We start from the raw sequence: 15,705 nt of genomic DNA, 5'->3' as shown, positions 1-15,705 counted from the left end.
GGTATTTAAAATGTAGAAGGAAAAGCATAGAAGATTAGATATGTCTTTACTACTAAAACAAGGAAGCAACTTGCAGACTTAGACACTAGAAAACATGCTTGAGAGAGGAATGCTGTAAATTCAAACTTCTTAAACACTGCAGAGATCTGTAACTCAAGGAAGTTCATCCTTAGCAGAGGTAAAATCTCTAGGATGTCATTCACTTTCTCTTGATCAAAACCTCCAATAACAGTAAAACAAGCATAATACTTTGTTCATATGCAGAATTATTTAAAAGGAAGGCTTAAAAATATTTTTATTTTTAAATTAGAAAGTATCTAACTATGTAAGGTATTTTCTAATTTAAAAATTATGACTCAATAATACAGACAACAAATCACTTACTTGTAGTTTTTTCTTCTCTCTCTGAAGCATCTGATAAGCTGTAACAAGCTAAAATACAGTCATCAACATTAGTTATTCCTAAATAAATGCAATTAATTATTCTAAACTCCTCTAAAAAAATCTCTTTATAAAAGTCAAAAAATAAATGAGAAGAGTCCTTTATAGGATAACCTAATTAGATGCATCACAGTCAAAACTAACATGGGAAATACATTTCTAAAAAATAAAATTTAAACGTGACAGTAAGACATTAAATCTCCATATGACTTCACCTTGCAGATATACCTCTAAATTTTAGTACCTAATTCACAGGTGGGCATTCAAACCAACTTGCCTAAGGGCAGGTTGCTACTGAAGTAGTAACAAACTAAATAGTCACAGACTAAATCAGTAACAGCAACACCTGCAAGTTTGCTTGAAACAGAAATTCTTGGGCCCCACCCCAATCTAACTGAATGAGACTTGGGTGAAGGGTGTGGAGCAGGCATTCCCAAACTTTTTACACAGGGGGCCATTTCACTGTCCCTCAGACCGTTGGAGGGCCGCCACATACTGTGCTCCTCTCACTGACCACCAATGAAAGAGGTGCCCCTTCCTGAAGTGTGGCGGGGGGCCGGATAAATGGCCTCAGAGGGCCGCAGTTTGGGGATGCCTGGTGTGGAGAGACAGGAAACTATGTTTTAATGAGCTCACCAGGTGATTTTTCTGCTTTAGACTATAATGGACCACGTAATTGATTTCTAAAAGCTCCTTCTGGTTATAGGATCTGTGACTATAGCTCTGTAAAACTCTGAGCAAAGAAACTCATAATCAACAAGAAGAAAACTGGTATTTCAAGTCATTTAACCATTTAACCTAAATAGGATATTTTAACATTCTAGCACACCCTGATGAAATTATGGATTAACAAATCTTTTCAGCCTATAAATTACATAACATTACTCATCTAGGCTGGGTGCAGTGGCTCATGGGTGCAGTGGCTCATGCCAGTAATTCCAACATTTTAGGAGACCAGGGTGGAAGATCACTTGAGCCCAGGGGTTGGAGACCAGCCTGAACAATTCAGTGAGACCTCATCTCTATTATAATTTTAAAAAGAAAAAAAAAAGTATTCCTCAGAAGGAGGACCCTACTCTGGAAGTGCTAAAGAGACAGGCTTTAGGTTTAAGAGGAAGCATCCCCTATTCAAGTTTTGCCATTTACCTTGGAAGGCTGCTGTGTGTCCCAAATGCCACTAGTGATGTCCTGAATCAAAAGACGGGCAGCAATAAGGCGAGGCATGGTGGCTTACACCTGTAATCCCAGCACTTTGGGAGGCCAAGACGAGAGGACTGTTTGAATCTAAGAGTTCGAGACTAGCCTGGGCAAAATGACAAAACCCCATCTCTACCAAAAATACAAAAAACCAGTCAGGCATGGTAGTGCTTGCCTGTCAGTCCCAGCTACTCAGAAGATTGAGGTGGGAGACTCACCTAAGCCTGGGAAATCGAGGCTACAAGGTGAGCTGTGATCACACCACTGCACTCCAACCTGGGTGAAGGAGTGACGCCTTGTCTCAAAAGAAAAAAAAAAAAGCAGCAATGAAAGGTGAGTCTAGCAACAAAGAATATAAAAAACAAAATTCTGCCTAAGACCAGGACTCTCCCATTATTATTATTATTATCATTATTATTATTATTTTGAGACGGAGTTTCACTCTTGTTGACCAGGCTGGAATGCAATGGCACAATCTTAGCGTACGGCCTCCCAGATTCAAGTGATTCTCCTGCCACAACCTCCTGAATAGCTGGGAATACAGGCACCCACCACCATGCCTAGCTAATTTTGTATTTTTAGTAGAAATGGGGTTTCACCATGTTGGTCAGACTGGTCTCCAACTCCCCACCTCAGGTGATCCACCACCTTTCTGTCTGGGGCCGGTGCACCTGTCTAATGCACCCGGCCCCAGACAGAAAAATGATGTTCACAGTCAGGTGCAGTGGCTCACGCCTATAACCTCAGCACTTTGGGAGGCCAAGGCAGGCAGAACATGAGGTCAGGAGTTCAAAACCAGCCTGGCCAACATGGTGAAACCCCATCTCTACTAAAAAGAGAAAAATTAGCTGGGTGTGGTAGTGTGTGCCTGGAGTCCCAGCTATTTGATGGGGCTGAGGATGGAGGATCACTTAATCCTGGGAAGTTGAAGCTGCAATGAGCCGTGTTCAAGCCACTGCACCCTAGCCTGGGCAACAAGGTGAGACCCTGTCTCAAAAACAACAACAAGTAAATATAAAATACACAGTGTCTAGCATACTTAAATATTACGGATACTACAACCCCAGCTTCCCAAGTTAAAAGCCACGGTTAAGTTAGTGAAGTAACAGACAAAAAGATTCACAACCATTATTAACTTTGGTAGAAATTTAAAAATAAAACTTAAAAAATCGTAAAAAGGAGGCTGATTCTACAAGTGCCTCGTGAGATACCTGGCTTTTAATGCTTTGTTTGTATCTCTGGGTGGGTTCCAGCCAACCTATATATTTAAGCCTGATAATTGTTCCCTACGTTGTCAGCACTTCATAGTTTAAAAAGATATCTTATCTTGTATATTTCATCTGGGTTTTTGTTTTGTTTTTGGTTGTAGGATAAAATTACTCATATTGTAGTCATAATTAGAAATAGAAGTTATAGCTATCTTTAATATACTGACTCTGAACTTTAGTATTCATTAATTAAAATTAACTACAATGGTGATTTACAAACCATAAGACAATAAAACATTACACATTTTGTTTAAGACAAACAAAAAGATATGGACAACTTACTCCAAAAAGGCTTTCCTGAAGAACTGTTTTAACTGCATAGGATGCAGAGGGAATTGAGGGAGGACAACTAATAAAATTTAGCCTGAAGGGAAGGTGCTATTTCCTAAAGAATGGAAAAGTGAAATGGACTAGCATGACTTCCTTCCTCCCTTAGCCCAAACAGGGAGTGTCATTCTCAAGGGGTTTAGCGATGAAAACATTGATGCAAGGCAAAGGTTCAAATGTAAGTACAATGACAATGAACCAAATCTGTCAGATAATCAGGCTACCTAAAACATAATTAAGAGTCAGTAATGATGGGAATCTTGTTGGTAGATGAAGTCATTTGGAGCCATATCAGTGAGAGGAATAAAGGCCAGGCTATGAGAACAGAAGATGAACTCCACACTGGCCGTCCAAGTGACCTTGAACAGAGGGACTACGAAAGGAGAGGGGAACAGAATATAAGAACCAGAAGGCTGGCTGGGCGCAGTGGCTCACGCCTGTAATCCCAGCACTTTGGGAGAACAAAGTGGGCAGACCACGAGGTCAGGAGTTCGAGACCAGCGTGGTCAAAATGCTGAAACCCCATCTCTACTAAAAATACAAAAATTAGCCAAGTGTGGTGGCGTGTGCCTGTAGTTCCAGCTACTTGGAAGGCTGAGGCAAAAGAATTGCCTGAACCCGGGAGGCGGAGGCTGCAGTGAACCAAGATTGCACCACTGCACTCCAGCCTGGCCGACAGAGTGAGAATCTGTCAAAAAAAAAAAAAATCAGTTTAGAACCAGAAGGCTACAGATTACAATCTTCTCCAAAATTTTACCAAGAGTCTTGCCAAAGGGCCTCTGTCTTTGTTTATTTAGATATTGAAAGTCTTCAACTAGATATTGCCACAGACTACCTACCATTAGTAACCAGGATATATCTAGGGAATTAACAGGTTAGCCAATCACAGGAGTAAAAGCAATACAGTAACATGAATGAGAAAACAAGAGAAGAAATTTTTGTACAGGCAAAAAGGTCATGCTCCTACCTCAGAATATTTTCCTCTGTAGCTAGTTAAGCTTCGTTCCATTCTTCGCAACCGCTGAATCAACTGTTCTTTGTTGAGACTGTCTGAATTCCCTACCAAGTCTTCAGCCTCGCTATCCATATCAGAGGGTGGATCAAAAGTGGCAGCAGAACAGTCCAGGTCAAGTCGATTCAGGGATTCTCTGGAAGATGTTCGTACCAAAGACTCTTTAGAAGAAGACCGGAAGAGAGATTCCTTTATCGGACTTCGAAACAAAGACTCCATGGAGGGCACCCGGAGCTGGAGCTTCTGTGCAAAAGACTGTGTGTCACCTGACTGCAACCAAAACCCAACAGAATGTGTGGGTTAAAATACGCACATTTAGACTTCCATTACCCCTATCACCAGCAACAATCTAATAAAAGTTCTAACAAGTTTAATTTATATTGCTGACATTTTACATAATACACTGTTTTATGGAAAACAACACACTTGGTTATTGCTGAAATGATGTTGGACCTGAAGTGAGAAGACTGGAGTACAGGTCCCAGGTCTGTCACCTAGAGACAGAATGCCCCTCAGTAAGTCACTTTCCTGCAGAGGGGCAGCCAACTCTGCTCTACTTCCCATTTGTCTACTAGGAATAAACATAAGCCTTAACAAATTGTGGAGGACAGTTGAAAGGTCTGAGTTGGAGTCCCTCTGTACAGATCAGTAACTCCAATGCTAGACAGTGATAAGCAAGGCCTGTTCTCCTAATTTATCGGAATAACAACAAATTAAGTAGTCACAATGAAAAATAATATGAGCTGATTAAACTGTTCTAAGCAGTATTGTTGTGTTCAGGTCACAGCAGTCAATATTTAGCAGATGTCTCCTAGAAGCTCATTCTCATTAGTTAACAAGAGGGTCACCATAAGATCTCAAAGGTGCCAGGAGTGAAATACTTCAGGGAAACTGAGGTCATGTGTAGCCAAAAAATACAGGAAAATAAAAAGATTCTCTTCGGTCTAGAGCAGGCATCCCCAAACTACGGCCAGCGGGCCGCATGCGGCCCCCTGAGGCCATTTACCCGGCCCCCCGCCGCACTTCAGAAAGGGGCACCTCTTTCATTGGTGGTCAGTGAGAGGAGCACAGTATGTGGCGGCCCTCCAACGGTCTGAGGGACAGTGAACTGGCCCCCTGTGTAAAAAGTTTGGGGACACCTGGTAGAGTTTAAAATAGAAATGTTTTACTCACGGGTTCCAAAGATTTAATAATATTGGTCACGGTAGGAATAACAAAGAGGAGCTAATATGCCCCATACCCTTCATACACAGATTTGTCACAGGTAGTTTAAAAGAGTAAAATCTGGAAACAACCCAAATGTTTATCACTAGAAGACACATATTATAAATTATACTATATGGGGAGCACTCCCCAAGGCAACTTGGAAGTACATTCTAGGCTACAAAGTATTTTCAAAAAAATTTTTAATAAACAATATCACATGGAAAGAAGATAAACTATTAAATGGGAAAAATCAAATTATAAAACAATATGTATATTGTGAACTCATTTTGACTAAGCTCCTTACATAGAAAGCTTGGAACCAGGTATTTTGGATTTTGGATTTTTTTCCAGACTTGGAATATCTGGATGTACATAATGAGATAACATGGAGATGAGACCAAGTCTAAACACGAAATTCATTTGTTTCAGATACACCTTATACACATAGTCTGAAGGTAATTTTATATCATATTTTTAATAATTCTTGTACATGAAACAAAGTCTGTGTACACTGAACCATCAGAAAGCAAAGGTGTCACAATTTCAGCCACAAATACAATCTGAGGTTGTCTGGCATCACCAGCATTCCTGACTCTGAACTTACATGCTACTGATAAGCAATAATTTTCTTAAGCTTATTCACATAAGTACTTCACAACAAAAAATATATGTGACATACCATTAATACAGTAAAAAACTAATGTGTTCAGTGTAACTAAGCAGCACAGTAGTATCACCAGAACACCCGTAATAGCTGTTAAGCAACAGCAACAACAAACACTAGAGTAAGCTTTCAGTCTTTATCTATGATGCTGGGTTTTGATGGAAAGGTTACTCCACACTGTATTTTCCTTTTTTAGGTAAGACGAAACACCAGAAGCAACTGAGGGATCAGGAAATAGGTCCACTAGGGAGGAGGAAGCATTCTGCTGGATGGCTTTTTAATTTCCAATTTTTTTTAAGACATAGTCTTGCTCCATTGGAGTGCAGTGGTGCAATCTCAGCTCACTACAACCTCTACCTCCCGGGTTCAAGCAATTCTTGTGCCTCAGCTCCCGAAGTGGCTGAGATGACAGGCATGTGCCACCACACCGAATTTTTATATTTTTAGCAGAGATGAGGTTTCACCATGTTGGCCAGGCTGGTCTCGACCTCTTGACCTCAGGTGATGCACTCACCTCAGCCTCCCAAAGTGCTAGTATTACAGGTGTGAGCTACCACACAGGGCCTCTGCAGGGCTTTTTGACATTTTCAACAAATCTTCATACAACAGAACAGAGAAGAAGCAAAAAAACACAGCAAGTAAAGCACACAGGCCTTGGCCCCATGTGGGGCATCATGGGGAACTGCCCTTAACGCATCTGGCCTGCACATGTGCCACTGTGTTACTCTTTGTGGGCATGCTTGCATGAGAGAATCTGGGTATGCCTGCAAAAGATAATTACACAGCTAGAGGGCAGGGAGAGTCTTTTTTCCTTTGGGAACACTGAATAAACTATGTTGTACACCAGTGTTTTGACTCAAACTCGACATGAGGTGAGGTGTGAAATTTTCCACTGTGGCATCATGTCAGTACTCAAAAATTGTGCAGATTTTGAAGGTTTTGGATTAGGGATGTTCAATCTATATAGGATACTTTGCCCCAGTAATAAGAGGATTCACGGGCTGCTATGTTTTAAGAACTCTAGGGTGTGCTTTTTACCATGTCTTCAACCTTGATGTCAACTATGGTTTCCTGCTGCTGTCAATATGCTGCAACATAGTAAGCATTCCACCCCCTTCCTTTATATATATTGCTCCTAATTTGCGAAACCCAACAATCAACTTTTCAGAAATTAGTTTAAAATAAAATTAAACAGGCCAGATGTAATGGCTCACATCTGTAATCCCAGTCACTTGGGAGGCTGAGGCGAGAAGACTGCTTGAGCCCAGGAGTTTGAGGTTGCAGTGAGCTATGACTGCACAACTGCACTGCAGCCTGGGTGACAGAGCAAGATCCTGCCTCAAAAAAAAAGTAAAACTGAGTGAAGCCATCTTTCTGTTATGAGATTTAATGAGATTGTATATGTAAAGTGTTTTATATATGTCTAATACACAGTACATAGTACAATTTTTATAGTATTTTAAGAAAACATGTAATATTTAAGAAAGTGCAAAGCCCTCAATGAGCTTACTTCCTGAATATCACCTACATTCATTCTTTTTTTTTTTTTTTTTTTTTTTTTTTGAGACGGAGTTTCGCCCTTGTTACCCAGGCTGGAGTGCAATGGCACGATCTCGGCTCACCGCAACCTCCGCCTCCTGGGCTCAGGCAATTCTCCTGCCTCAGCCTCCTGAGTAGCTGGGATTACAGGCACGTGCCACCATGCCCAGCTAATTTTTTGCACTTTTGGTAGAGACGGGGTTTCACCATGTTGACCAGGATGGTCTCGATCTCTCGACCTCGTGATCCACCCGCCTCGGCCTCCCAAAGTGCTGGGATTACAGGCTTGAGCCACCGCGCCCGGCTTTCATTCTTTACCTCAATTAAAATTCTGAATTTGTTATAAAGTTGATTATCATTCATTCCAATTTTTGCATTCATAACTATATTTAGTCTTTTTGGACTATTCTATGACAGAGGAAAATACGTATTTTACATAATACTCCTGAATAATATTCTTTAAAGATCACTAGATATGTTCAGTACAGTACTACTTAAGACTGATGCCTCCCAATATTTTACCCCTACTTCATGGCACTTATAGAAAATTATGCATTTGTAGAGAATTTAGGATGACCTGGAGTGGCTGCTCAAGACCAGAGTCAATAGACCCAGAGACTTGGGCTGCCCCTAGAACCTGACCAGCCTCACTGACAGTTATAAGGATCTAAGCTCCCAAGACATCCATTCATGGAGTTTGGGAAGCTCATTTAAACATTTGTTAGACAATATTTCTGAATGTTTTGTCTACGTAATTTAGCTCATAAATCACTTAGCTCATAAATCAACCTGTCTAGACTCATGCCCTGGGTTCACAGAATTAAAGTGTTACTATCTTACATTAGGGACGACTAAGAACAGCCAGGATAATGGTAATAGTCATCACTAAAACCAAAGTAAACAAATGTTCATCTCCAACACTGCCATCACAATGGTTTTTTTTTCCTTGAGACAGGGTCTCACTCTGTCACCCAGGCTGTCGTTACACTGGTACGATCTCAGTTCCCTGCAGTCTCCACCCCAAAGGCTCAAACAATTCTCATGCCTCAGCCCCCTGAATAACTGGGATTACAGGCACACACAACCACAGCAGGTAATTTCTGCATTTTTTTTTTTTTAGTAGAGACGGGGTTTTGCTATGTTGTCAGGGCTGGTCTCAAACTCCTGGTCTCAAGCAATCTACCCACCTCAGCCTCCCAAAGTGCTGGGATAACAAGTGTGACCCACTGCACCCACCCTGCTAATCATAATGATTTTTTTCCCTTCTTTTTTGGAAGGGGTCAAACAAATACCACTTGAGCCCCTCTCTATAAATAACTTTTTTTTTAAAACCAAGAACAAAAACTCTGGTAGTAATATATTCTTTAAAGTAGAGAGTACTTTAAATGAAACCTCACTCCTTCATATTCACCTTACACCTTACATAACTCAATATGTTTCTCAATATGGCTACCTCCATACTCTTTTATAACTATAAATGCAGATCACAAAAGTTTTCAGTTTCTCATAATTTTCTTTTTCTTTCTTTTCTTTTTTTTTTTTTTTTTTTTTTTTTTTGAGACAGAGTCACTCTGTTACCCAGGTTGGAGTACAGTGGCACAAACTCAGCTCATGGCAATGTCTGCCTCCTGGGTTCAAGTCATTTTCATGCTTCAGCCACTCAATTAGCTGGGACTTCAGGCATGTGCCACTCCTGACTGACTTTTTCTATTTTTAACTGAGACAGGGTTTTGCCATGTTGGCCAGGATAGTCTTGAACTCTTGGCCTCAAGCCTCCAAAAGTGCTGGGATTACAGGCGTGAGCCACAGAACCTGGCCTCTCATTTATTTTTAAAATGAGAAATAATACAATCTTGCTTTCATTTAAAACTTTTTTCAAGAAACCATGAGCAAACCTGTATTTACCATATGCACTATATTGAATATTTGGACATCACCATTTCAATGTAAAGTCAGATACTAATAATTAACATAGACTGACCAACACTCTGAAATGACTTGTTATTTTCTAAAATAACAATTAGTAACAGACCTGGGGAATGGTTGGTTCACTTCCATTAACACTGTCAGGAGATTTCGTGGCATGAGTAGATGCATTCTAAGAAAGAGAAAAAAACATTGTAAAGCAAAAGAACAAAAAACTGTTAAGAATAAAACCCAAATACCAAGACCTATTAGATACACTTATCTATTAAACAAAATTAGTAACTGTTCATTTATTAGAATGTTTTCATGCAAGGCAAAACTGCTGTAGTATGGTAAGTATTTCAGAAAATTCATTTTGCTGTAATACATAGAACCCAATAGCAAAGATTAGTATGTAGCAAAATTTATTTCAAGCTAGTCACATACCTCTTCCCATTATGTCCCCAGTTTTTCCCCCATAACAAAAATCAACATCAGGGAATCAATGAACAATCTCACTGAAACAGGAAACTAACCAGAAAAGGAAGTAATGGCAGTTTTCACCTACAATAACATAATACTCAAAATTAATTGGGCTAAGCTCCGAAAAATATCTTGAGAGCAAGAAATGGTAATGCCTCATTCATTTGAACTTAGCAATCTAAATGAAATTATAATTTTCACAAGAAGTTAAAATCTTCTTCCACACATGAAAGATTTTTGTTTTGTTCTGTTCATATGCCCAAGGTTCCAAGTTAAGCAACATTCTACTGAATACATCATACTGGCATAGATTTCATAATAGATGAGATTCCTTGAGGTTCAAAATTCTACATTGCATTTATAATACACTGAGTGTCTAACTAAAATTAGTTAGTTAGAACTATGGAAGTAACTCATGATATAATAGCTTCCATATTTTAAACAAAAACATTTCACCAAATGCCAGCCACTATGTTTCAGTACCTTGGTAGTTACATCCTGCATTTCCCCCACCTCTAGAGCTGACCAAGAAAAGGCAAATATCTGACCTAACTTGCGGAAAAGGTGCTCAGTTTTGCAAAGGTGTTTTCTACTTTTTGAACAATGATTAGGGAGCTGACGGTAAGAAATTATTAATTTTTAGGTGTGATAAATAAATATTGTGGCTAAAACTTTTTAATCTTTTTTTCTGAGACAGGGTCTTGCTCCACTGCCCAAGTTGGAGTGCAATGGCATGCTCACAGCTCACTACAGCCTCCTCCCAGCCTCAAGTGATCCTCTCATCTCAGCCTCCTTAGTTGCTGGGATTACAGGTATGCACTACCAAGCCCGGCTAATTTTTGTACAAACAGGGTTTCCCTATGTTGCCCAGGCTGGTCTCAGGTGATCAGCCCTCCTCGGCTTCCCAAAATGCTGGAACTACAAGCGTGAGCCACCATGCCCAGCCATCTTTATCTTTATCTTTTAGAATAGTGGTCCTCAACCTTTTTGGCACCAGGGACCGGTTTCATGAAAGACAATTTTTCTAAAGACCGGGGGTACAATGATGGTCTGAGGATGATTCAAGTGCATTACACTTATTGGGCACTTTATTTCTATTATTATTACACTGTAATAGACAGTGAAATAATTATACAACTCACCGTGATGTAGAATCAGTGGGAGCCCTGAGCTTGTTTTCCTGCAAATAGACGGTCCCATCTGGGGGTGATGAGAGACAGTGACAGATCATCAGGCATTAGATTCTCATAAGCAGGACATGACCCAGATCCTTTGCATGCACAGTTCACAACAGGGTTCACACCTCTATGAAAATCTACTGTCACCACTGATCTAACAGGAGGCGGAGCTCAGGTGGTGATGCCAGTGAAGAGCAGCTGTAAATGCAGATGCAACTTCACTGGCTTGTCTGCCGCTTACCTCCTGCTATGCAGCCCAGTTCCCAACAGGCCATGGACCAGTGCCTGGAAGTTGAGAAACACTGTTTTAGAGATATACACCAAAATATTTACTGATGGAAAAGAGTTTCTGAAATTTGCTTCAACTATCCAGTGGTGTGGGGTGGGGAAGCCAGGGGGAGCTGCACAAATAGCCAAAATGGTAGTGGTGTGGTCAGGGAAGTGTGGGCTAGGGTAACAGATAAAACAAGATGGCCATGAGTTATTAACAATTGGCACTGGGTAATGGATATGGGGAGGGGTTCTTGTACCACTACTACTACTATCTCCACTTTTGTAATATGTTTCAACTTTTCCCTAATAAAAACAAATTTTAAGTACCTCCTCCTCTTCCCTCCAATAAAAAGCTATTAAATTTTATCAATCTAAGACATTTCCTTAAAGTTAGATAGGGAAGAAAGGCTGGCAGAACACAGGAATTAACTTTTATCTTCCAGTTGTATACGTGACACCTAGCCATGTAACATCACAATGAATGCCTTCTAGGTATAAAAATATAATATGCTACATACTATAAAGCAGGGGTCACAAATCCCTGGGCCACAGTCCAGTATTACCCCATGGCCTGTTAGGAACCGGGCCACGCAGCAGAAGGAGAGCGGTGGGTGACTAAGTGAAGCTTCATCTGCATTTACAGCTGCTCCCCATCACTCACATTACCTCCTGAGCTCTGTCTACTGTCAGATCAGTGGTGACATCAGACATTCATAGAAATGTGAACCCTGTTGTGAACTGTGCACGCAAAGGCTCTAGGTTGTGTGCTCCTTATGAGAATCTAATGCCTAATGATCTGTCACTGTCTCCCATCACCCCCAGATGGGACCACCTAATTGCAGGAAAACAAGCTCAGGGCTCCCACTGATTCTACGTTGTCGTGAGTTGTATAATTACTTCGTTACACATTACAACATAGTGATAATTGAAATAAAGTACATAGTATAAATGTAATACATTCGAATCATCCCAAAACCATCCTTGGGCCCCAGTCCATGGAAAAATTGTTTTCCATGAAACCAGTCCCTAGTGCCTAAAGGTTGGGGACCACTGTATAAAATATAAAATATTCTTTAGGGAGATCAATAATTCTCCTGACCAGTTCATATATTGAAAATTAACAGACAAATTATGGAGAAAGAAAATGAAGGGGCTCTATACAATATTTAGTTTAAGAGGAAGAACAGCAAGAGAATCCATATTCTGTTTTAAGTAAATGACTTGACATGTGATTGTGGTCCATACAAAAACACTACACTGGGCTGAGTGCAGTGGCTCACACCTGTAATGTCAGCACTTTGGGAGGCCAAGGCAGGGGAATCACCTGAGGTCTGGAGTTCAAGACCAGCCTGGCCAATACAGTGAAATCCTCGTCTCTACTAAAAATACAAAAATTAGCCAGTGTAGTGGTGTGCACCTGTAGTTCCAGCTACTTGGGAGGCTGAGGCAGGAGAATCGCTTTAACCCTGGAGGCAGAGGTTGCAGTGAGCCGAGATCGCACCACTCCACTCCAGCCTGGGGGACAGAGCGAGACTCTGTCTCAAAAGATAAAAAAAAAAAAAAAAAAAAAAAAAAAAAAAAGCTACCCTACACAATTGTTTGAAATACGACTCTATTAAACACACAGAGAACAAAATTTAAAAACTTCTCCCCATACATATATTTCAATTTATGTACTAAACCACATATCTAAATAAATGCAGGACAGCTTATGAAAAGTATTGGCCTAAGTTGCCCTGTAAATTTACATTAGGAATCTCAAGAAGTAAAATTAGAGACTTGTCACTACTTGTCATGCCTTCTCCATTTCTGCCAAACTTCTGTTCTTTCAGCTTTCAAATTCGGTGAAGCTTTGTATGTGAGGCTTCATGTGGTCCTGGAAGGCTAACACATTCCTTATGCCTGTGTTCTTTTCTATGAAGACTTAATTCCTTTGTACTTTAAGTGTATGCTGACATTTTTGTCTCCAAAGTAAACTACAAACTCTCAGAGGACAGAGCCCTACATTTCTTCCCTTTTTTTCCCTTCGACTTTTAAGTTCAGGGGTACATGTTCAGGATGTGCAAGTCTGTTACACAGGTAAACATGTGCCATGGTGAGAACGCTACCATTTTCATCTTAGTCCCCATGACCTAACATTTTGCCTGACTAGGATTAAGGGCTCAATAAATGCTTATTAAATCCTTATGCAGTTGCTTCCTCTCAAGGCTTTCTCCTGGCAAGGTGCCTGTAGAACTAGCTCAATACCTGTCAATACTCAAAACTCACCAATACTTTCCATTGGAAAAATTATTAGATAAAAACTCTTCTAAAGTATATTCAACTTAAAAGCACACATGTTCCCTGCCGGACTTTTCTTCAATTACATATTTTTTCAGTCTTTCAATAACCATTGTATTGACTGCTGAGCAACAAGGATATACTAATTTGAGAATATGGGGTAAACAGCTACATTTATCAAAAAACTTAACTAAGGAAAAGTCAGTACCTGGTGAGCTTAGAGTGGATTAGACCCTAAATTTTTATTCTAAAATGGGCTATGCTATGGTTTCCCTCGTCCCACTGGGAGAAATAAGTTTTTGAACTAGGCTGGGTGTGGTGGCTCAGGCCTGTAATCCCAGCACTTTGGGAGGGGGAGGCAGGAGGATCACTTGAGCCCAACAGTGTGAGAACAGCCTGGCCAAGATGGTAAAACCCCACCTCTATTAAAAATAGAAAAATTAGCCAGGTATGGTGGCATGCACCTGTGCTCCCAGCTACTCAGGAGGCTGAGATGGGAGGATCACCTGAGCCCAGGAAGTAGAAGTTGCAGTGAGCCGACATCATGATACTGCACTCCAGCCTGGGTGTCAGAGTGAGACCCTCTCTCTCAAAAAAAAAAAAAAAAAAAAAAAAAAAGTCACTAAAGCCTCCACTTTTACATTAATAGCATTCTCAACAACAAAGTACTCAATACAAATGACTTTTATGTACTTATGGAAGTGGTCCTAGGAGAAGGTTTTCTGTTGGTTGGTTTTTTTTTTTAATAGCTTCTATTACTACTACATGAAAATATAAAGCAATATTATTTTATGCTTTTCAAAGTAAATTGGACCAGACACAGTGGCTCATGCCTGTAATCCCAGCACTTTATGAGGCTGAGACAGGAGAATCACCTGAGGCCAGGAGTTCAAGATGAGCCTGGGCAATATTGTGAGATTATGTTTCTAAAAAAATCAAAATAGGATTAGCTGGGCATGGTGGCGTATATCTGTAGTCCCAAGTCCTTTGGAAGCTGAGGAAGAAGGACTGCTTGAGCCCAAGGATTCGAGGATACAGTGAGCCATGAGCGTACCACTGTACTCCAGCCTGGGCAACACAATGAGACCCCACTCAAACAAATATATATGTATCTCAGAAAATCAGTAAGTCTCTCTAACTGGGACTTCTGACTCCCTCCCAAATCAGTTTTTAAAACAATGAGATATTACTTGTAATTACAGAGCCCAGGAGAGACCACTTTTCCTTGAGACCCAAGCTAAGGCGTAAGTGGAAATCTCATTATCTCCCTAACTGCTTTATTTTCTAAAACTGAGTTTACAAGGTAATTTAAGACTGCTACTAGCCATATGCAAACCATGGCTTCACTGGCTACATGGTTCAAGTACAGAAATATTCTATTTCCATCACCAGCTACCAAATTAGTTAAGCCAATTCTTATTGTTTAGAAAAACCTCAATCTCAATCCAATGGTGTTTGTCACATTTCTCCATTGTAAACTTTTCTTTTGCTTTTTTTTTTTTTTTTTTTTTTGAGACGGAGTTTTGCTCTTGTTACCCAGGCTGGAGTGCAATGGCGAAATCCCGGCTCACTGCAACCTACGCCTCCTGGGTTCAGGCAATTCTCCTGCCTCAGCCTCCTGAGTAGCTGGGATTACAGGCACGTGCCACCATGCCCAGCTATTTTTTTTGTATTTTTAGTAGAGACGGGGTTTCACCATGTTGACCAGGATGGTCTCGATCTCTTGACCTCGTGATCCACCCGCCTCGGCCTCCCAAAGTGCTGGGATTACAGGCGTGAGGCACCGTGGCCGGCTTTTCTTTTGTTTTTGTAATTAATAAATAGATTTCTCCAATACTTTTTTTAAAAAAGAAAGAAAAATCTCAATCCCAGTTCAGTCAGGATTTAATTCCAAAGGCTATCCTTACTGAACAAACATCTCTAAATTTTAAT

The 15,705-nt window shown here is 40.5% G+C and overlaps 1 protein-coding gene across 5 annotated transcripts in view; it reads right to left on the bottom strand.

Moving 5' to 3' along the window:
• Nucleotides 1-15,705, bottom strand: part of GOLGA4 (golgin A4) — a 148,562-nt gene that overhangs the window by 79,367 nt on the left and 53,490 nt on the right. For all 5 annotated transcript variants that reach the window (XM_074406004.1, XM_039461949.2, XM_039461950.2 and 2 more), the window contains 3 exons: nt 9,687-9,752; nt 4,201-4,515; nt 385-432 (listed from right to left, as the gene is read on the bottom strand). In XM_074406004.1, the coding sequence (XP_074262105.1) occupies nt 385-432; nt 4,201-4,515; nt 9,687-9,752 (429 nt within the window). The remainder of the gene's footprint in view (nt 1-384; nt 433-4,200; nt 4,516-9,686; nt 9,753-15,705) is intronic.

Source organism: Saimiri boliviensis, chromosome 9 (assembly GCF_048565385.1).
Source record: "Saimiri boliviensis isolate mSaiBol1 chromosome 9, mSaiBol1.pri, whole genome shotgun sequence".
Lineage (NCBI taxonomy): Eukaryota > Metazoa > Chordata > Mammalia > Primates > Cebidae > Saimiri > Saimiri boliviensis.
This window is presented reverse-complemented; position numbering and strand designations above follow the sequence as displayed.